General features: G+C 45.4%; 1 protein-coding gene and 1 long non-coding RNA gene across 13 annotated transcripts in view; one reads left to right on the top strand and one right to left on the bottom strand.

Annotated features, from left to right (window-relative positions):
- Window positions 1-23209, bottom strand: part of Dlgap1 (discs, large (Drosophila) homolog-associated protein 1) — a 296231-nt gene that overhangs the window by 120984 nt on the left and 152038 nt on the right. For all 8 annotated transcript variants that reach the window (XM_005372643.1, XM_005372645.1, XM_005372644.1 and 5 more), the window contains exon 4: window positions 15646-15886. In XM_005372643.1, coding sequence (XP_005372700.1) covers window positions 15646-15886 — 241 coding nt within the window. The remainder of the gene's footprint in view (window positions 1-15645; window positions 15887-23209) is intronic.
- Window positions 6-22318, top strand: LOC102012041. 5 transcript variants are annotated; one of them, XR_001235423.1, is made up of 7 exons: window positions 6-1380; window positions 1478-1637; window positions 2216-3227; window positions 4199-4575; window positions 5762-5962; window positions 18264-18375; window positions 19905-22318. It is a non-coding gene; the product is annotated as an uncharacterized LOC102012041 (long non-coding RNA). The 5 variants fall into 5 exon arrangements; XR_001235416.1 differs by lacking the exon at window positions 2216-3227; XR_001235420.1 differs by lacking the exon at window positions 2216-3227 and having other exon boundaries at window positions 3770-4369.

The following is a 23209-nucleotide window of genomic DNA, read 5'->3' as shown; positions in this document are numbered from 1 at the left end:
CAGATGCAGGGATGAGGGGCCCCATCCTGTGCCCAGGGGGCCCCATCAGGTGGAGGGAAAGCCTGCACCCACTTCTGTTCACCCCCATGCATGTGACAGCCTCTGATGTGGATGTCATGGCTCTAGAGCCAAGGACGCAGGAGTGAGGCAGAAAAGTCCCCTGGACAGAACGGAAGTGAGAAGGATCCAAGTGAGGATTTAATTTCAGGTCGAAGTAAAAGCCATGAAGAGGAAGAAAACATCGCAGGGCAGGAGATGGCGTGGGGTGCAGCAGGGACCCCGAGAGCAGCTGGAGGGGACGCAACGCACTCGGGGAGGGTCGGGCTGGGTCAGGCATGATGGGGAACCCGTGCAAGTGCAGTGGGCAAGAGCAGCAAGAAGGCTGGTGAGGATGCGCCAGGGAAGGTCAGGGAGGCAGGAGGGGCAGGGGCTGGCAAGGGTTTGGCTCTAAATATGACTCTCAGGTGTGGTGACACCTGCCTGTAATCCCAGCACTTGGGGAGGTCGAGGCAGGAAGATCACAAATTTGAGCCCAGCCTGATCAACTTAGCGACTTAGAAGGATGCTGTCTAAAATTTTTTAAAAAAGGCTGGGTGCGCAGCTTGGTGTGAAGGCCCTTGGATCAACCCCCAGTGCTGGGGGTCGGGGGGAAAGGATGATCTTAGTGCAGAGTGTATACAGGCAATGTGAAGGGAAGTGGGAAAGGCAAGGAGCAGATTCCTGGCTCTGGCGGTTCAGCTGATAACCCGGCTGAGAGGGGCTCTGGCCTCACAGTGCGGAATCAGCCCAGGAACCAGAATGGGCTCCAGAGCGCACTGGCCCGTGCAGAGAGCGTCCACGCCCCACGGTCCAGCGAACACAGAGAAAATGCGGAACAAGAAGGCGACACCACCCACCAGGCGACCACTGCAGGTCAGCCGCCTGAAGGGGATCCTGTAACCCAGACAGAACATCAGCCGTGGGTGGGAGTGAGACACAAACCCACCCGTTGCCACTATGCAGCTTTGGAATGGCAGTGCGGCTGGGCTGTGAGCAGGGCAGGTGCTGTCGTTTGGGTCTGAAATGTCCCTATAGGCTGCCGTATCCCAGTGGCACCATGAGGAGGCGGTGGAGCTCTCCGGAAGTGGGGCCTTGGTGGGCGGAAATGAGGTCACTAGGGGCGTGGCCTCACAGGGATCTTCGGGACTCTGAGCTCTGACTGTCTTGCTTTTTGCTTCCTGGTCACCCTGGGCTGAGCCCCTCTTCTGGAAGTGCTCCCCAGAAGAAAGATTCTGGATTAACACATGCAGCTGTCGCTGAAGTTACTGGCAGAACCCTAAGTACAAGGCTGGAAAGAAGCTGGCTTGAAACCCTCCTGCAAACATACTCTGCTTGAATCTAGTAGGTGTAGCGATGGGTTTCAAGCAAGAACTCATGTACAATATGTGGGTTAAACGCCCAGCATGCAAGCCAGCATTGCATTTCCTCTTTCTCGTAGATGAAGGTGCTTCTCAAGGATCTTGCCTTACACACGAGGTTGGGAAACACCAGTCTACAGGAGTCCTGTCCGATGCAGAGTGGCCCCAAGAGGACACTCAGTGCTGAGTGACATCTCTCAGAGAGTTCCAGAAGAACGTATATGAGAAAAGAGGAAATTGGTGAGCATGACTATTTCTGCTTTTCCTAAAATTTGCCCCAGAGCTGTTGGAATGGGTGAGAGATGGTCAAGTGCCTTTGAGTTCTCCCTGGGCAAAAAATAAGGAAAAGGGGCAGTAAAAAAGTCAAGAAAGAGAGCCAGGCACAGGAGCACACACCTGTAATCCCAGCACCCTGGGAGGCTGAAGCAGGAGGATTACAAGTTTGAGCCCAGCCTGAGCCACTTGGGCAAACCCTGTCTCAAAAAATGTCTGAAAGAATATAAAAGGGCTGGGGATGTAGCTCAGTGTGAAGGTCCTGGTTCGATCCTCAATACTGGAAAAAAAAGAGTCAAGAAAGAGGATTGAATGTTGCCAGTTAATCCAGGAACAGCAGAGCACGACACTGACACTGAGGTTTCAGGTGTCTGGGAGGCCGGTCCTGTTTCACTGCTTTGCCACACCCCACGAAGCACAGTTTCCTAGCACACTGTTAGTGCAGCTTTGTCACCGTCACTTTCTCAGTGAATAATGGTGGTGACAGTTTGCTGCACCTTTCCACAGCGCCACTCAGCACTTTACTTTTTCTATTTTCAAACCAGTCCTTGTCCTACACACAGAGGGGCCGCACGAGTGTTCAAGGCCAGAGGTATGGCTGAAACCGTTCTTCTGGCTGTAGCTGCCTGGGGAGCTCTGCTGGCCGAAATGCAGGAAAAGCTGAGCGTGTGCCTCTGTTTGCCAAGCTTTTGTCACAGCGAGAGCCACAAGGCATGGGTTTATGTTGCCGGGACACCCTGAGCTGGCTCCATGCAGCTTTATTCCTTTGTTCTCAGCTCCCTTCCCCAAAACCACCTGCAACTGCGTTTTGTGAATGAACTGCTCACATCTGCTGGGAGATAAAACTCCATGATCTTCAAAACCCTCAACTGCCACCATGCTGGGAGTCAGAGAGGGCAAAGGAAAGGTTCTTTTAAAAATTTTTTATACTACTTTCCTAGAAGAGTTCACATACTTAGGTAAATAAAGATAACCAAGCAGTGTCTTTGCAAAGATCTGCGCTCGCCTGTTCAGCCACTGAACAGAAGAGGCCTCAGTTCATCAGAAAAGCCAAGGGGAAAAGGAAGAGGAGAAGCCTGACGGGTTACAGACCGGAGCTGGGTCACTGCTTCCAAACAGACCTAAACTGCGAGATGCTTGCAGTTTCTTTTTAAAAATAAAGGGTCTCTTCTAAAAGCAAAGTATGTATACTGCAGAAAATTTGGAAAATGAAGAATGAAAACAATTTCCCTTCAATATCAAAGATAACTGCTCTAATATCCTACTGCATTTCCTTTCAGATTTTTTTCTGGGCACAGTTTCTGGAGACATGAGGGGTGAAGTGTGTGTGTGTGTGTGTGTACACAGATCCATATTCTTACACTGCTTCAATGTACTGCACGTGTCTAGCTGAAATTCACTATGAGAAACCCCTGCATATTTATTACACACTTTTTCTGAACACAATTTTTACAGCCACCTTCATAGGCCATGAAGTAGACGCTCCATAATGGACCTAACTTTCTCTCAACTGGTAGACAAACATGCCAAGGTTGTTCAAATCTTTCACCGTCACAGGTAATACGGGGGTGAACTTTGTTGTCCATAATTTTTTTCTCTGTTTCAGACTATTTCTGTAGAACGTAGTCATAGAAGGGATTTACAGGTAAGAAGTAATGAACATTTAAAAAGTTTTTCAATTTTGACATGTGGCTTGTGTTGTAGCTTATATCTTGCATAAGCAGGAGTTTTGTTTTTCCCTTTTGTGGCTCAGGGAATCCAACCCAGGGCCTCACACCTGCCAGGCAAGGGCTCTAACCACAGAGAAACACCCTCTGCCTTGTTTTTTGTTTTCAATGGAGATTCAGAAAAAGCAGGACTCTCCCTCCTCTTTACCCACTGGGTTTAGAGCTAATCTGCATTTTTTAAATTTTTATTTTTTGGTCTTTTTGAGACAGGGTCTCACTATGCAGTTCAGGCTGGTCTTGAGCTCACTTTGTAGCCCAGGATGGTCTCAAACTCAAAATGACCCTCCTGCCTCAGCCTCCTGAGTGCTGGGATTACAGGCGTGTGCCACCATGCCCGACTAATCTGCATTTTTTTTTTTTTTTTTCCTCCAGTACCGGGAACCGAACTCACGATAATCTGCATTTTTCAAGGCTTTTTTCAATAATATGTGAGGGCAATGAAATACTTGGAAGTATTTTAAAATAAGGCTAAGAAAAATAGAATATAAAACATGGTGAATGCTGCTGCTGAGTGCCATCCAACGGAAAGGCAGGCCGGAGCAGAGATCAAACTTGCGTAGCAGCCTGTAACAAGTTTCAGCTTGCTTCTTGTGGTCAGTTGTGAGCTACAGCTGAGCGAAGGTGTGTTTGAAAAGGTGCCTGAAGTCATGGATCGGGAACAGAGCATTTCATCAAGGTCGCATGATCATCCCACCCCTGCTTCTGGCTTGTTATGAAATGTCATCTCAGGAGATGAAACTTATCTGTGGGCATGGTTCTGAGAGCAAGGTTCAGAGTTCTGATCCAGTTCTCCTTATGCAGAAAAAGTGCATCGATCAAGATCCAGTATCAAGGTGGTGTTGACATTGATGGAGCTGTGCGACCTGAGTTTGTACCCTGGAACCCTATGACATGCGTGGAAAATAACCTAAAAAATAGACAAAGGACTTCATCCTCTGTCATGACGATGCCCAGTGTCACACATTGCTTCTGGTATGGGAGTTTCTGTTGAGTAAAAACATGGCCTGCTGTCATCCACTTTATTCACTGGTGTGGCACTGTGCAATTTCTGGTTCTTCCACGAAGTCACAATAACCACAAAAGGGAAATATTATGAATCCATTCGGGGGATTGATGCAGCAAGGCCTGCGCAACTTCTGGTCCTCTTGCCTCAGCTTCTCCAGTGGCTGGGACTACAGGTGTGTGTACTACTATGCCTGGCTTCCCTGATTCATAATATCACCCATTTCTAGAGGTTCTCCAAATAAGAAACTATTGCAACTTTGTCCCTTGAAATTGTTGGGGGTGAATGTGACTATCCCACTCTCTGAAACTATGTGGTCTACTTTTGGGTGTGTGTGAGGAAAGGAAACAACATTCTGCTTCTGTGGAGAGGTTCGAGTCACCCCAGAAACCCGCAGTTTGGGCCAAATCTATGTACGCAGTTAGTCTGTGTTTCCATGGCTAGTAGCTGGGCTGTTGCAAAGCTATAGATTAAATGGTATCAGAACTCTAAGCTTGTAGAGTCACAGGAAGTAACAGAGAACTTCCCCAAGACTTCAGAGCTGCCAGTGCAGTTGTGCACACCTGTAATCCTACCTACTTGGGAGGCTGAGGCAGGAGGACATCAAGTTCGAGCCCAGCTGGAGCAACTTAGTGAAATCCTGTCTCTAGATAAAAAATAAGTACTGCAAACAAAAAGAACAAAGTCTTCAAGACTGCTGTTGGGCAAGGTTGAGTGTTTTCAGTCCTTTCATTTAAGCGATTTTGAAAGTGTTTGAAGGATTTTTGGGTTACGGATTTTGTTTCCTCTGTCTTTCTGATGGACGGTTCTTCATGTTTCAGGTCATTAGCTTTTAAATTGAAGTTGCTTTAATTTGTGTGAGTTTTACCTGGGCTTATACCACATCCTTTTTATTTGAAGGGGTGTGGCAAATGTGCAATTAGTAAAACTAGAAAAGACACTGATGCAGCTGCTATGTGAATCTAACAAACCCGGGGCAATTTCATCACAAACAGTAAAGAGCCAGAGTCTGGTATTAAAAGACAAGTTGTTTTCTGTGAGAGCTCAGCTCAGAGCTTTATCAGGCCTCTGAAGTCATCCTAGAGCAGTTATGGCAAAACTTTTAGAGCTTTCAGTGACACAACCCGCTGTGGCACACGTGCCGGAGGTTCGCCACCACTGTCCTGGGGAGTCTGACAGACAGTGAGTGCAGCTGTCCTGGAGCAGCACTTCCCTTCCTAAACAATGAAGATTGCTCACTTTTTGTTTTGCCATGTGCTGTAGTCTCTTTTGTGTCATTAGTTGTGCTGTCTTTGCTGCCTCAGTGTTGTGAATCAATTCAGAATGTTTCCTTTCCTGGTCATTTTGACTTTGGGGAACAGCCAGAAGCTGCACGGTGCCAGATCCGGTGAATAAGGCGGGTGAGGACGCAGCGTCATGTTTGTACGAGCTGCCTTTCTGGAGGAGGGCCCTTGGCAGCAGCGTGCACTGTTCTGTTGATCACACCTTGTGAAGACACTCAGGAAAGAGCACTTCCAGAACTGCTTCAGAGTAGCAAGAACAATGGGATATGTGTGTTTAAGGTGAGGAGGGTATTTTGAGAGGAACTAATGGCTAAGTGTCTCTTACTGTAATGCATTTTAAAGTTTAAACATTTTAAAATTTAAACGTTCATTTTTATTCTGATCACCCGTTGTATTGACATTTGAAGCAAAACGTATAACATGATGTGCCTCAGAGAGAGAGAGAGAGAGAAAGAGAGAGAATGCTAAGAAATTTGAGGGGAAGTAAAGTTTCTTTTTTTGGGCGCTGGGGACTGAATCTTGCCCTTGTGCATACCAAGCATGTGATCTACCAACTTCTTTAAAATCTGGCAAGATGTGGGCACAGTTCCTCTTTATTTGGAGTCACCCCAGGAACCTTGACATGGTTGTGACAATGAATTAGCTCTGGATCTTGACCGCAGTGCTGGTGTGAGCAAAAGGGTTAAAATAATGAGAGTCAGCAAAATGCAGGCATTTGCTGAGTGACTTCAGCTACACGCCATTCTTCACAGAAAAAACTGTTTCCCCTGGGGGAACAATGTTACATACAGGTAGCCTTGAGTGTACCATGAGAATGTCCTTGGTCCGAGTCAGACCCAAGACACCCTACTTTGAGACACTTTGCTGCAACCCAAGCCAGGTTGCCATGGCCACATATATGTGACTTTTTGCTACCACACGTGGTTACAGAATTCACACAGTGCTGAATTATGAACTTGTCAGGTACTTTGTATCAGTGGTGTTGTTCTACTTTTGGTACTGTATTAAAATTATCCAGGATGTCACTGTTGGGGGAAACGAGGTCAAAGTTACTGGAGACGTCTCAGTACTATCCTTACAACTTCCTGTGAACCCACAGTCCCTTCTAAATAAAAAGTCAAAAGATGGAAAGAAATTCCGACAATGATAAGAGTGAACACTAAAGTCTCATTATGATTTTCTGGCCTACAAGACAGAAAAAATTTTTTCTTTAAATTTTCATTGTGAAAGAAAAATACATGATGGAAGACAAATGTTAGATGAAAAACAGATTCCAGGTTTGTTTTGAAGAGACAGAATGTTAATCCTACCTAAAAATTCAAGATGTGCTTCTGTGTTGATGAGATCCGACACAGTTCTAAAGCATAGAACTGGTTATATTAATACATTAATTGTAATATTACTTATATATCTTCCTAAAGCCAAAAAATATTATAGGGATAAAAACTAATTAAATTTTCACAGTGTGTCATATTTTTAGAGATAACCTGAACTAGTATTATTGTCTTTTGTTAAATTAAGATGAATAGTATTGAAAATTGGAAGAAAAAGATGAAAAAAAGGTAAACTTTTTATAGGATGGTGGAATTTACATGCCAGTAGGACACTGGCAGATGGCAGAGGGAGCTCTTAGGATGTTAACAGTTTCACAGTCATCGATTTGCCATTGAAAATAAATATGAGCATATCTCAAATACTAATAGAGTAAACTCACGGTGCTATTCATTTTTCTCAGCTCTGGTCTTCGTCAAAGATGTCTGCAATAGTAGAGGTTTGCCCTGAGGGCGGGACAGAAAGTCAGAGCAGGAGGAATGGGCAGAAATACAAAACCTCAGGTCTTGCCTCTGCCACCTGGAGCTAAGCAATATTGCCACCGAGGTGGCTCTGGACGTGCGGTCTCCCATTGAGATTGCTTTGCTATCTATATTCGTTAAAGCTCAGTATGAATTGGACCAGACAGTTGTGGGCTTTAAAAAGGGGGAGTTTCTTCCACTAGGAAGCAGTGTCCATGCAGGCATCAGAGAAGCAGAAAAAGTGAAACCGTAGGCCCCGTGCTTTCGTGTCATTCATTGTTTCTGAGAAATTTGCCATACAGTAATAGCCACTTCTAAGGAGCTTGATTTTCTAATTGCGTTTTCTGATTGACCTTTCTAATCAGGACATTCGTGTCTTTGCTTTACAGCTCAATTAAGAGGCCTTTCAGGTCAGGATTAAATTAATACGGGATATGTTTTTTAAATGTAACCCCAGGGCAGAGACTGCTGGCCCATCAGCCACAAAATAGAAGCTGCCACCTGGTTAGTGTACCCATGAGTGGGTAAAACCTCTTTCATCCACTGAGTGCTGTTTGATAACACCACGGCTAGATCAAGGGATTGGATACTTGATCTTTTAAATCCATCATGATGTCTAAATGACAAGGTGTGACATGAAATTTTAAACTCAGAGTATTTTGTTTTTATAGATTTTTTTGTATTCTTTTTTTTCTTTGCTTTATTCTCCTGCCTTAGTCTTCCAAGTGCTGAAATTAAAGGTGTGCACCATCATGCCCAGCCCTAGACTTTTATTTATTTAAATTTCTACATTTTGTACCTTTAATTTGGTTTTAAACAGATATTTCACAGATAAAACAATGTAAGAGAGCATACCAATAATATGCGACCAAACTATTTTCTTTGTAAAAGTGGGGCTTTTGGAAATTATTAAGGGGAATATAGATACAATACACAACGGAGGCTAAACGAACATATGAGAGAGGAAAGAATAAAAAAAGCTTCCAGCCTCTCAGTCTAGAAGCAGATTTGTAGTAAATAATTTCAGAGTATGCCATAATTTGCAGGACATTGATTGATAGTTATGGAAATAACTTAAGACCCTTTCTGTTGCTTAGCAGCTTCAGGACTTGGGGAAGTCGTGTGAAGTCCTTAAGTATTAATTTATTTTTTCCTGTGTGATGAAGCTAATGACACACACACGTCACCGATTATTCACTAGGATGGCCTGAGCTAGCTAATCTATGAAGCTGGCTTGTCCACTAGTGAGTGCTCCCAGGTTAACTGTTAGCATCATTAGTAAACTAAGCCACATGGAGACACTTAGAATCAAAGTGAAGGCAGAGGCATTCCAATTTGTAGCCTGCATATGGCTTCCATATTAATTATCCCATCTAAACATCCCAACAACTCTTAAGACTCTCGTAGCAGAAATCCCCAGGGACCCCTTTGCTCATAATTCCTACTGTGCAAAGGGGGCCTGGTGGGAATCTCCAGGGCATGGCCCTCAAGGTTGGGATATTTTGTTTTCAAAACAGTCGAAGCTGGTGAAAGTAGCTCTTCAGATTTTAAGCCTTGCCCAGTGGCCGACAGCATTTCTGCATTTTCATGACTTTGTCATATTTAAAGGGATCGTACTGAGTGCCACAAAGAAGAAAGCACAGTCAGAAGCAGACATCTTCCAAAATTTATCACTGTCGCTTTCCTCAGATATAAAAATAGGCAAGGCCAAATGGCCTCACAAGGGGAGAAGTTGAGCTTCTCAGGGTGGGGGAAGTGGGTGTCTCCAGCCCTCCTTGGGTGATTAAAAAAAACCTTCATTAGTAGAGGGACTGGGCATCAGGTCAGGTGACATCTGAACGTTTTTCACTTGATTTTATCTTGAATAGAAAACAAAGGTGCTTTGTTTACAAGGCTTTTAGTTGGTATCTGTCCCAGCACTCCTGAACCTTCCCCTCATTTTATTAAAAGGATCAACTCATGAACTCAGTGCCCGGCAGAATGAAGGCAGCTTCCCCCAAATGCTATGAATTCTCCCAAAACGGTCAGTGAGGCTGGGAGGCAGCACTGTGATCTCATTTTATATGCAAAGAAATTAACATTCAGATTAAATGTACAGTCATGCAGCAAGTAATGTGTGGAGCAGGGGCCTAAAGGAGCAAAGGGCCATTTGCTGGGGACTTGGCTTTTTATTCTGACTTTGCCTCCAAGAGGAGGTGCAATTCTCCTCCTCCCCACCTGCTCTTCCCCTTCCTTCTCCTTCTGCAGGGAGCCAAATCCTGGACCTCATGCCTGCTTAGTTTCTATACTTTACATTGGGTTCAATGGACCGGACAGGTGCAGCAAACTCTCCATGAAGGGCCAGGTAACAAATGCTTTTGACTTTGTGAGGCATATTCTCTGCAACAATTAGTCCAAGGCCCTGAGAGTGTATAAACAAATGGGCCTGAACCTGTGCCAATAAAACTTTATTGACAAAAAGGCACTAGCTCGCATAGTTTATAGATCCCTGAACTAGATGCTGGAGAAGTTTCTTCTACTACTAATGTTTTATGATTCAACTTGCCCTTTATTGTCATTATCCTTTCTTAATTTTATTTTTTATCCATACGTGTTTGTAGTGCATAATGATTAATCCATCATGGGAAGCTGGTACATGCATACGACAAGTCTTATTTTTTAAATTTCCTTCATCTTTGTTCCCTCTCCCTCCCTCCATCTCTTGGGTCTCTTCCTTTTTGCAAAAAATCTGTCTCCCTACTTGCTATTATCTATCTTTTATTTGGCTCTTTAACTTATTTATACTCTGGGTTTTGCATATAAGAGAAGCCGTGGATAGTTAAGCCTGTGTGTCTGGTTTCTTTCAGTTGATATTACGGCACATCCATTTTCCTACAAATGACTCACCTACCCTTCTCCTGTTCTGCATGGCAATGGTATTTTCCTGGGAAAACACCTTGATCATTCAGTCATCTGTTGGTTGTGCAGTTTGTGGAGTGTTTAAGAATTTTCCTGCTTGCTTCTCTTTTCTTCCTTCTGTGATTACCAAATGCCTAAGATGTGCATTATCGATCTCAATCACTGTCTTAACCTTATTCTGCTCCAAGTCTGCAGTGCTGGGTCTGTGTGTGGCAGTGAGGTGGGGTGGGGTGGGGCAGGTAGGACAGGGGGTGCAGGTAGGGTAGTGTGGGCCCCTGGTTGAGACAAAGATGGACAGCGAGAAGGACCTCTGCCTGCAGGAGGACCTCTGAGCTCAGATGACCAAAAGCTGGGCTACTTTTGTGTGTGAACGTGATTTGCGCATTATGTCAGACTGGCCCGGGAGGGGAGATGTGTGGGCCAGGGATAGGGAAGAGCGCGTCTCTGTTTAGAAGAAAATCGCTTTTCCTGCTGGAAACTCAGATCGCATGCACTGATGTGACTGTGGTCCTAAGCCGCGCCCGGAGGGCAGATGGTGGACGACCCGGCCTGCTCTGCCATGGTGGCGTTGCTTCCCGGCTCCTTCCTTATTCTCTTGTCTCAGGGGCTGGTTTGAGGGGATTAGTTCCACTCTATCGTCTTTCAAGGGATTCCTGTAGCTAGAAAATAATACAGCACACAGCCTAAACTCCAAGAAAAGAGAGCAGCAAGTGAACCTGCTTCTTTGCTTGTTGGTGGTCCAGGGGCTTAACAGTGAGTTACATCTCCTTTCCTGACTCAGCCTCCCAGAGTGCTGGGATTATAGGTGTGCACCATCATACCAGGCTGACCCTGACAATGCTTTATAGAATTCGTTATTGCTACATAAAGCTTCTTTGAAAACCCTGTGATTTCAAAGTAAAGGAATTTTCATAAAAGTGAAAAGTGAGTGAATCATCTATCCTGATGGGTTGCCTATGTCTGTGAAAGAGTATTCTTTTTCTTTAAACAGAGTATTCTTTTATTTAAATCATAAAAGACAATGCATACTTTTTAAAAAACCCTTTCTCTTCCATACTACCAGACCCTCCCCATCTATTAGGGCTAAGAAACCACGGTGAATGATTTATTTTCTGTCCTTTCTGATGTTTATTTTTCTATACGCTCACAAGTGTGTGTCTATATCTTTCTTAGGACACATTGTTTGTGCTTATTAGGGCCACTGGGATTGCCATCTGCCGTCAGCCTCGGTTCAATGTGATACTGCTTTTGCTAAACCTAGAAAGTGTCCAGTAAAGCTTTCTTACACTCATGCTAAAATGTACTTCACTGCGTCGATATATTTCCTAAGAGACAGATTGAACCCAGTACTCTAAGTTGGACTCTGGGTTTATTTTGGGTGCCTAGTTCTATTTTGACCTCAAATATGCAGAGGGCCGAGGGCAGGGTGCTTGTTTTCTATGGCCATGAAGATGACTGTCTCACTTTTTCTGCAGCAGCACTAATCTTGACCAACAGTGCTCTGCATAAAACCTTGTGACACTCCCTACCTGCTGATCGTCTCTCTCTTCCCCCACCCCCAGCCTCTGGTCACCACTGGCCACTGGCCAGTCGTTCCTCCCCACTTCTGTGAGGTCAACTGTGTTAGGGGCCACACAAGAGTGAGGTCATGTGGTGTTTGTCCTTCCTAGCCTGGCTAATTCCACTTAACACTTGGAGAGAAGTAGATTCTGGTGTCCTATTACACACTGGGTGCTACTAGGCTGAGGAGAATGTGTGAGAGATTTCAGAATAGCTAGGGGACAGGATTCTGACTCTTCTCATTACAAAGAAATGATAAATGTTGGAGGTGAGAGGTGTGAGGTAGGAGACTAGGGTGGGGTAAAAGTAGTTAAGGATGTGGGCGTCACCTATCTGTCTTGGAGATCCAGGACGTAGGTGCAGAACACAGAATCTGGGACAACTGTGCAAGTTTGAAAACCTTGCATGTGGGACTGGCTGTGAGAAAGCGCTGGCTTCAGTCCTTCGTTGCATCTGGTGTGAAAGGCACAAGGCCTTTGACAGGGCGGTTTAGATCTGGTGTCAGGCAAGTGAGTTTCTGATAGGACAACTGTCCCAAGTGCTTTCTTTGCACAAGAGAGAAGCAATTTAAGAACTAAAGACACAAGTGACCCCTGCCATTGTCCTGAGGGCTGCTGTGAGCCTTTCACTGGCAGAGTTCACCCTGAGGGGACAATTTCTTTTCCTCCTTCAATAAATGTAAGTCTTGCTACCTTTTCTGGGTATCTGGCCCAATTCTTTGTTTAGGACACTAAGCACCTGGAAAGAATCACTTTGGGATCTAAAAGCGATCACTGTGTAACATATATACATAAGGAAGCATCACACCATACCCCATCAACACGTACAATTATGCTGCACCTGTTAAAACTGAAGCTTATTTAGAAAGGTGCTAAATTTTGTTAGATGGAGGGAGATTGAGTGACTGAAACAAATTACAGACTGAGAGGGTGTAAGATTCAACAAATCAAAGGAAGTGTAACAATGAGTCTCTCTCTCTCTGCCTCTAGTATGCTCTGAGTGGTGGAAATGTCTCTGCTCACCCCAACCCCCAATGAGCAATATCAAGATCCCCATGGTCGCTCAAAGCTGAGCTTATCTATGTGGACGTTTCTGGGGCATCAGACTTTTTTGAGGACCTTTTACCTGTGATTGCATGTTGCTAATATAAGTAAAGGACAAGGAAAGAAAAGAAAGGCTATAAAGTCTATTCTGTTGAAAGTTTGAACCATTAAAAAGCAGACTGACACAAAATCGGACTTTGACTGTGGACAGCTGGAGCGAGGAGTTACATGTACCAATAACAGCTGACAAGAGTGAAGAGCTTGTTTCGGGCTGGGGCGGTTTAAGAGCAAAGAATGCTGTGAACATCTATGCATAATGAGCAAAGGAAGAGAAATCTCCATCAAGTCCTCTGAAGCCCAGATGTCCACGACCTGCTCCATAGGGAAAATTATTAAAATCAGAGCAAAGTCGTTCCCTGATGAGTAGATTCTTTCACAATCAAGTCCTGTAAGAAAGGTTTTCTGTATTTTCCATAGGAAATTGTATTTAGTTCAATGTACGAAGGAAACTAAGAGAAGAAAATTACAGTACTGAGAGCATGTGGAGAGAAAAGGAAAAGAGGGAGAGAGAGGGAGACAGAAGTGGAGAGGAGGGACAGGACGACCGAGGGAAGCTCACTATGTGCTAAAATCACTGATTTTTTTTTAAAGGAAAAATCTATGGTATAAAGAATCCGCAAGAGACGCTCCTGACGTTTAAAGTTGCAGATCTAAATATCTGATGGATTCACTTGGACCTTGGTAATGGTTTAGTACTGAGTGCTTCATGTTCCATGACAGTGACACTCATGGCGCAGAATGTTTAGAAGCCAACAGCTCCTCGTGCCAAGGCCTTTGACGCCGCCCCAAACCCACACCAAACTACAGCTTCCTGTGCCCGAGCCCTAGCAGGGGAGCAGAGCCTGGACCTGTCCACCCAGAGAGCCCCTGGTGTGGAGCCCAGCAAGGAGTGGACAAGCTCCTCGGTGTGGCCTGCACTCCTGCTGGTTTGTGTGGTCTCCAGCTGAGGCCCCTCAGCTTCAACTCAAATCTGAAATGGAGCAACACAGGTCCCCGTCCCTGGGCTCCTTCTCCGCAGAGCTGCTGGGTTTCGGCAAAGGCCACGCACACTCCAGTACTTAACACTCGGGATACAGGCATATTACAAAACTATCCGCCGTCCACCTGAAGTTCAGTTACTCCTGGATGACCCTGCTTGTTTTTGACAGTTCTACTGTCTGAACTCTGGGAGTCCCCAAGGTACCGGGGAGGGGTTAGGGAGGTCAGACCTGAGAGAATTTGAACAATTAGACAGGGAGCACCAATAAATTATCCTGTTTTGTTTTGTTTTTTGAAACAAGGTCTCGCTATGTCGTTCAGGCTGGCTTTGAATTCACTACACAGCCCAGCCTCAAACTCACGGTGATCCTCCTGCGTCGGCCTCTCAAGTGCTGCGATTATGGGCGTGCGACACCACAGCTGACAGTAAACTGTCTCTTAATGACAAAACCACAAGATCCTTGGAGGGGGAGCGGGGCACCCGAACTCTCTTTAACCCCCCAAAGCCTCGCCCTACTCTCCCCAGCCCGGTTCCCCAAGGGAGAAGGCGTGAGCCAGGAGCCTTTCTGTGAGGATCGATTTTAGGTAGCAGCGGTGGCGGTAAGATCACTATAGAGAGGAGGGAGCAGACACGGGACAGGCAGCTGGGGACACAGAAAGAGACGGTGACACGCATCGGCTGACAGCGGACCTTGAAAGCCACAGTCACGGCACGGAGGCAAACACACATGTGCACGAATGCCCATGGTTGGCGGTTTGCAAACACACTTTGCTCCTTGTCAGTCTGTCTCGCTGAGCTCAGCACTCTCGCCTATGGCCGAGCCAGGCGTTGCCTCTTCAGCAAGAGCGAACTCACGGTGCGGGGGCCGCGGATAGCCGGGGGACACGGTTGTTGTGCACTGTGTGAGCAGACCTGGGGGCCCTCGCAGCCTGCAGTGCCCAACAGCGCCTGCTCCTGCTGTGGGACGTCTGGTGGTTTAGAATCCGGCCATGAACTCCGGGTCTCTACTTGGCAGGGCTCTAACCTCCAGCCTGAGGACTTAGCCCTCAGGCCTACCCAAGGTCTGGGCCGCAGGATAGCTGCTGACGTTTGACATACCTAGAACTACAGGGTTCTGGCCCAGGACTTTCGTTCTAATGTATTCATCGTTATGTACCCTGCCTGTAGGTTTGGGGATCGTCCGGTAGAATTACTCCCCTGGAGTTATGCTGGATTCTACCGCAAGCTCGAGCCCTGTCAGGGTGGAGGGTTTTCTCCTGGGAACCCTGTGGTATATCCATACTCACCCATAGGCTTTGTCACTGCGCAGCTCTTAGCGGCACGGAAACTACTTTTACCTCTCCGTGCCTGTGTACCTAAAAGTCTCCTGATAGAGTCGAACCGCTAAAGCCTACGCGTAATTTAGCGGGAAAAGGCGGTGTTATTTGTCATGATGGGAGGTTTTTAAACTCATGAATACATCTGCTTTCTGCTGCGATAAGAGGAAGCTCACAATCTGTCCGGCCGGCCGACCGGGCCTGCGACCCTGGGCTGCTCGCGGGTGTTTCAGGGCCCCGGAGCGCGCGGGTTGCGCCGGAACAGGAAAGCCCGCCGGCCCCTCCGCCCCGGCCTGCCCGCGGCCGCACTCACCCGTGCTGCTCTGGATGGTGCGCACCGTGGTGGCGGTGCGCGGCGGCGAGGCGGAGCGCAGCGACACGCACTCGTCGTCCTGCGAGCAGCCCTTCTCGATGGCGCGCACGTAGCTGTGGCTCCGCATGCGGAAGCAGCCGGGCACCGGCAGGTCCAGCGCCTCCACCGCCTGCGACTCCAGCTCGCTGAACACCGACTCACACACCGACTCGAACTGCCCGTTCACCTCCATCTCGCTCACCTGCGGGCGGACGGCAGCGGGGTCAGTGCCAGCCGGATGCGCCCATTTCCAGCCAGGGCTTACGTTTGTTTTTCTCCGGTACCAGGAATCGAACTCACGACCTTGCACTTGCTGGGCAGGCGCTGTGCCCCTAAGCTAAATCCCCGGCCCCAAGGGCGTCGTTTATTCCCTGCTTAAGTTTCTTTCTTTCTTTCTTTCTTTCTTTCTTTCTTTCTTTCTTTCTTTCTTTCTTTCTTTCTTTCTTTCTTTTTCTTTCCTTCCTCCCTCTCTCCCTTCCTTCTTTCTCTCCTTTTCTCTCTCTCTCTCTCCTCCCTCCCCCGCCCCGGCCTTTTCTTTCTTTCTTTTAACCCCTTAAGAGGCTTGGTTTCCAACCCTGGGCCTCCTGCCTGCGGGGCGAGCGCTCAGCCAGGGCGCCCCAGCCGCAGCCCCTCTTGCTTTGGCAATGCTGCAGATTTGGGGTTTCATGGCCTCTGGGCAGAGCTCGGGACTTCAGTGGAATTTGCAGCACGAACATTGTAGGAGCAAGTGCTTTTATTCTGCCTTTGCGAATGAGGAGTGGGTCGGATTGTTTCAGGGTTGGCTAAGGCCTCGTTAAGAGCAATGTATGGAATCGTGCTTGACGTTCCTGTAGGAACGTAGACGGAACCCGGACGGTGACAGTCTTGAAAAGCACTATCAAGATTCTCAAACTGTGCACAGGTTTCGCTCTTTATAAAGGGCTGACATGGTACTCGGATTGTTTAAAAGTACAACTTAAAAGATCTTTGAAATGGGGCTGTTTTTTAAATAGAAGGTGTTAGCCCTCTCTTTTTTTGAGGAATCCGTTTTTATTGATTTATATTCCTCTGTATAAAACTCTCATCGAGCTCAAGTACCGTTTATGAAAAAGTTATGCCTAGCTAACTTTGTAGGAGTTCGCCTGAAGATTCGGGAGCAATTTTCTGTTATGTTCCAGGACTTTTTGTCTCTGCTTACTCTAATATCGAATTCATGAGTAATTGGGAATTTAATGAAGCCTAGAACGCTTAGCAAATACAGTTGCAATTTTTTTATCGTCTCTTTTTGTGTTCTCTGAAGATGTGCTCTAGAACGGCTGCTTTCTTCAAGTCTCAGCTAAGAGTGACCAATTACCTTACGGTATTTTGTTGGAAAGAGGCATGCATTTCTTAATAAGAAATCTTCACAACTTAAAAATAGTACTTGCACATCTTTTATCTAATTTAACAAAAGATATGCATATTTTCGAGGCAAATAACTACATACATCCATATTAAGATTATATCTATGTCTTTATGGATAAATCTTTTGGCTTTTTGGGAAATACACGGGTGCGCTTAGGGGTGAAGGGATGCAGTACCTGTGACTGTGAAGTGGAGCGAGGGAAAGAAACCCCGGGCCAGTGTGGTCTGTTTGTGTTTAACAACGAATCAGAATCTCTGTCAAAGGTAGGCAGAAGTCTTTGTATGATGTTGTGACTCTCGTAAGTTCGAACTGACTTCCAAGTAAACAGTAAAGCCAACTGTATGACGTATGTGTCTATACCTATCTGTCTATAAATAATTTTCTTGATATTTCTCTTATGAATGGTGTATTCAGCATCAGAAAGAAATAGCAAATATCCCTGTCAAGGTAACAACCACTGAACTTGGAGGCCTGTCTTACCAGAGACTTGATATGCTCCCCCATCAATTTTTTTTTTTTAATACAACTTGAGTCAGAGAGTAAATACAATTCTACAACTTGTTTGCTTTTTTTACATAATTGACTAGGTTAAGCATACTGTCTGTCTATGTGTCTATGTATCTATTTGACTTATCTAATTGTCACAGTAATGGAAAGCTAACACAGTAACTTTAAATGTACTTTATTATTCTTAGTACAAATAGTATGTATTTCTTTTGATTACAATTTTTCTATTGAAGAATGTGTGTCATTTGACCAACAGAGTTTTCCACAGTTTTGATTTTGATGATTTCATGCTGATGATGCTTTGGGCACATTCTCCTGTTTTTTGTGTTTCTTGAAAATTGTAAACTGTACCCAGAAACTTGGTCTGACTCTGACTTTTAGCATGGCTAGAAGGCATGTGCTCTTCCATGGAAGGCACATTGGGTCTGGGATACCTCTCTTTTTATGTTGTCAAGAATCATTTTATGTTCAATGTCTAGATCCAGTAACTCATCCAGGTTGTGAAATGGCAATATTCTAATTCTGTCATTATGTTTACAACTCCTAGTTGGAGAATTTTGCTAAAGAACTGCTTCCTGTCTTATATTATCTTGCTACTTAATGGTTTAGTTCATACAGGGTGGAAAGACAGATTCTTGATCTTTCCCTCTTCTTTTGAGATACTGATATGTTCCCCCTTGTCTTTCAGAGGTGATGAGCTAATTTTTATAAAGATCAAAATTCCAGGCCTGATGGTGAATGCCTGTAATCCCAGCACTCTGGCAGGAGGATTGCAAGTTTGAGCCCACCTGGGGAATTTAGTGAGTTATAAAAAAATTAAGATAAAAATAAAAATAAAAAGGAGTTGAAGTGTATGTTAGTGGGAAGGCCCTGAGTTAAATTCCCAGTATTGTCAACAACAACAAAAACGATTATCAAACAAAATCAAAACAACAAAAAACTCAAAGAAAAAAGATCAACGTAGATTATAGATTAAAAAATATTTGCTTGTTGTTATAGTGTGGTAAGTGTCCTCCAAAGGCATCTCCCTACCCTGCTGGGCGGTGGTTGAATCATTAGGAGGTGGGACCTACAGGACGGAAGTGAGGTCATTTGGGGGCGTGGCCTTGAAGGAGATATTTGGACTTCCGCCCCTTCCCCTCTCTTCCATTGCCGGTCACCTGGTCTGAGCAGCTTCCTGCCCCACACTCCTTGCCGTGTTTTTGCCTCACAACAGCCCCCAAGGCAACAGGTTCTGTGCCCTTGACTGCAGCTTCCCAGACTGTGAGCTTAAATAAGGTTGCGCCCCTTTAAGTTGACTTATCTCAGATGCCTGCCACAGTCATGGAAAAATGACTGTGCAGTAACTTTGAATGTACTTTGTTATTCTTGTGAACTCATTTGTCCCATCTTTGGCCAGCAAATGCCTCAGATTGGGTCTTGAGTCTTTCTTTGACATGAATTTCATAGTCTTTAATGGCTTCCTTGATAATAACCCTGTTACCACTCGTACCAGGAGGCATGGAGTAATTAAATAAGCAATACGGGGTCTTTTGGTTCTGTTACTGGCTAGCTGTATACACATCTGGATCTCATTTCTGCATACACATACACTCGTGCAAACACACACTCACACACCCCACAGTGAAAGGCTGTACTAAGTCAAAAGTCACAGCTAAGCTGCTGCTTTTACTTCTAAACACAAAAACTGCCCAGTTACATTACTTTTAAAAAACTACCAAGCATGGTGGTGCATGCCTGAAATCCCAGTACTTTGGTAGGCTGAGGCAGGAGCATCCTGAATTCAAGACCATCCTAGGCAGCTTAGCAAGACCTGTCTCAAAATAAAAAAAGGTTGGGGATGTAGCTCAGTGTGAAGGCCCTGGGCTCAATTCCCACTACCAAAAAAAAAAAAAAAAAAAAAAAAAAAAAGTTGATGTAATCCAATATGTCACCAGGTAAAATATATCTGTGGACTTCTAGTTTGCAGTTCCAGATGAAGATACTTAAGATTTGTGCTTGGAATATAAGACACAAATTAATTTGAAATGATGATAATTATTACCGAAATAGTTTTTTCTTTTTTGTTTTTTTTTTACCTGAAATAGTTCTAAAAATTTGACATTCTATAATTCTTTTCAAAACTTACTCTATAAAAGCACCCATTTCATTAGATATATATATATAGTAAAGTATAGAAAATGAATAAACCTATGAAAAGATTTTGAATATTCTCTATCATCCAAGTATAATGTGTTTTGCTTCCATAAGTTTTGAATGATGGAAACAAACAATTTAGTGGTTCTAGACCAATTCCTCGGCTTACAAAATTTTATTTTCCTGTTTCTAGGATGAAGATGTCAGATTTTAAACTGAATAGGCCATCGTTCACTTGAATTCAGTATGATTCTAGTTTCTACAAGTGATTTATAGGAGAAAATATCTCTGATATAGCGAAAGCCATCTCCTGTTTGAACAGCCTGGAGTGTGCACATTGTTTTGCTTCGAAGAGAAAACTCCTGTCCTCCGAACAATGACAAGGTTGCAACTGTACTTGGAAGTTTCAAATTATCCTTAGAGACTGTCTTCCATGAAAATCGAATGTGGTGCTGGAAAAAGGACATATCATTGAGGATCCATTCAGAACAGCGATCCTTTCTGTGCTTACTTAAGGCTCAGCGACCACACTGCGGGACGCAGTATCAGTGCTCCCAGTACCTGTGCCATCTCACTAAGCATCCCTGGGAAGGATGCTGTCCCAATGCAGGTCAGCACCACAGCACAGGGACTAACATCAGCCAGTTACCTGGTACCTTCCTGCTGGAGGGAGTCAGATCCCTTGTTTTAAACATATTAAAAGTCATACATTGGGTATAAATCTTTTCCAAAAACATTTTTATCTCTCTTTTGTTTGGGACATGGTCTTGCCATGTGACTCAGGTTGGCCTGGAAGTCACAGTAATCCTCCTGCCTCTGCCTCCCACATGCTGGGATTACAAGTGTGTGCCACCACACCCGGCTGCCAAGAAAATTTTAAATCCACTACTGTATTCTGCATGTATGATGACACATGAACTTGTAAACTGTTTCATAGTTTTGAGACAAGGCATGACTTTTCGGCTGTGCAGAATAAAGATACCTTTTGAGAAGTTTTATTGTAAAAAAGGTGAGGATGAACCAAGGCTGAACTGGGCCACAATGAGGCTTCAATTGTTTTGCTGAGATTGGGCTGATGGCACCACTCTAATCAGCACAGCTGGGTCTGCATGCACAGCTAGAGGCTTCTCTCCAGTACAGGAGGGAAGGCTCACTGCTGGGGCCCTCAGGCCAGCCTTCCCTGACGCTCTGTGCCTGGAGCTGGTGTGGGCGTGGCCTTTGACCCGCAGGACTCCATGAGAGCAGAGTGCAGGCTTGATGGCAGGGACAGAATGGAACAGAGGTGCTACTTCAAGGTCACTCTGACAGCTGTGTGCTTCAGGGATCAGCTTAGCATTTCACCACCATCTCACGCATGCCGGAACCACACCGTGTCCCCACTTCCACCACGGTCAGGTTGCAGTCACCACCACTACCCACACCAGCAGCATCCATTTGTACCTCGGTGGTCACACACCCTTCCTTCCAGTCTAGCCTCTGCTGCTCGCTTTCTATCCGTTCCAATCTTTCCCACATGTGGTTACTGGATTAATTATCCTGCATCAGAGTTCTGATTATAGCTGTCCTGCCTTAGATCTAAAATGTCCCCCAGAGTCTCATGGGGCTTTTGGAAGGTGACTGGGTCATGTGGGGAGTGGTGTCCTCTTCAGGGAGTCACTGATGAGTTCACAGATGAATGTGCTGTTGGGAGGCAGGGCTGAACAGAGGAGGTGGGTTGCTAGTGGCCCAACCTGCAAGGCTGCCAGGAGGTGGGCAGCCTTCCTCTGCCAGGCCCTTCCGCCATGATGGTCCGCCATGATGGTTCCGCCATGATGGTTCCGCCATGATGGTTCTACCTTGGAACTGGCCAACCATGGACTGAAACTGTAAGCCAAAACAAACCTCTCCTTTAAGTTGTAGGTGTAGATATTTTAGCCAAGTGATGGGAAAGTGACTTATACAATACCCCTTACTGCTTAAACACTGGCATTTTACTAGTCTTTGCTTAATGTCTTTCCTAGTGACTGAAGTCCAGGTTCCTGGGGCTGGCATGCAAAGACATTTATTATAAAAGTCTCCAGGACAGTCTTCAGAATGGCTCTCCCATGGCTACCCCTCAAATTTTCTGGGTTCCAACAAGCCAGAGCACTCATTATTGCTTGAATACGCTTTAGGCTGGCATTTTCCAAAGTTCAAATTAAATGCTGTTTTATCAGAATCCTTGGGATGTTTGTTAAAATGTGCATTCCTAGATTTGGTTCCTAGAAGCTTTCTCTTTAAAGTTCTAGGTACTTATCTTTTTGTCCTTCACACTGGTATCTTATTTACAGTTATGTGGCTACAGGGAAAGTCCCATTTACATGTCTTACAGGTGTTTATAGGACTAATCTTATGTGGATATAAAGCAACTGGCAGATCGACCAGTTACGTTCCTAAGCAAAGGTGGCTCCAATGGTTAACTCCAAGAGTTTTTGTGGTGGTCAAATAGATAATGTTTGTGACAGGATTTTTATGTTTCTCATAAGCCCTGCATGAAACTGTAAACCTTTACAGGTATTATGCTACTCCTAATGGCATTACTTGAAAAATCTCATCAGTGTTTTGCTTAATAAATATTAATTGAATTAATGGTCTAGTACTTATTTTTTTAAGTTTGTGATGTAAATTTAGATTCAGAGCCTCCAAAACTATTTCATTTGAAAAATACTCTTTTCCCTTGCGGTGCTGGGGATTGTGGTTCTTCACACTGCACTGTATTCCCAGCCCTATTTTTTTTTTTTTTATTTTGAGGTGAGGTCTTGATGAGTTGCTAATTTGCCTAGGCTGGGCTTGAATTTGTGATCCTCCTGCCTCAGCCTCCACAGTGCTGGGATTATAGTTCTGTGCCAGCATGCCTGGCAAACATGTCCTTCCTGATGCCTTCTCTGAAAGAGTTCCCTTCTGTCTTCTGGTGGCCCCTGAAAACTTCAGGATCCATTCCTCCAAGAGTCCCAGGTTCACTGTCCTGAGCTCAGGCCCCCCTAACATTTTCATTTCTGTGTGCTTGGGGGAGCCCAGGGCTAACACATGCTAAGTGTAGCTTTACCACTCCACCCTCCACTGGCCTCTCTGCCACCTCACGTGGGAGAGCCTGCAGTGTCACGGCTGAACACTGCACAGAGTCTTCGTCCTTGAACTGTGCCCAGTTCTTAGGAGTGGGGTCTGATCTCAGCGTTGGATGCAGTATTCCCTTGGGCCCAGGTTAGGGACATAGAGGGTCCCTCGTTTTGCCAGCTAAGTCCTGTCTGGAGGGTCTGTGTCCAGCTCTAATGCTTTTATGATTAGCCCTTCCTCAGCCTGGCCGGTGGATCTGGCCTGTGTGTGTCCTTCAATCCATGTTACAAACCCAGCCCTAGCACCAGCCTCTTCTGGACAGCCTGCAAGGCCTTGTCTGAGTGCTGGTGGGTTTTCAAGAGCCCTCCTGGCCCCAGCTCCCTGCAGAGGTTCCTCCCTCCTGGACCAGGACACAGGGAGTCAGCT

Source organism: Chinchilla lanigera, unplaced genomic scaffold, assembly GCF_000276665.1.
Source record: "Chinchilla lanigera isolate Chin_1 unplaced genomic scaffold, ChiLan1.0 scaffold00001, whole genome shotgun sequence".
Lineage (NCBI taxonomy): Eukaryota > Metazoa > Chordata > Mammalia > Rodentia > Chinchillidae > Chinchilla > Chinchilla lanigera.
The sequence above is the reverse complement of the archived record's forward strand: the minus strand, read 5'-3'. Positions and strand labels throughout refer to the sequence as shown.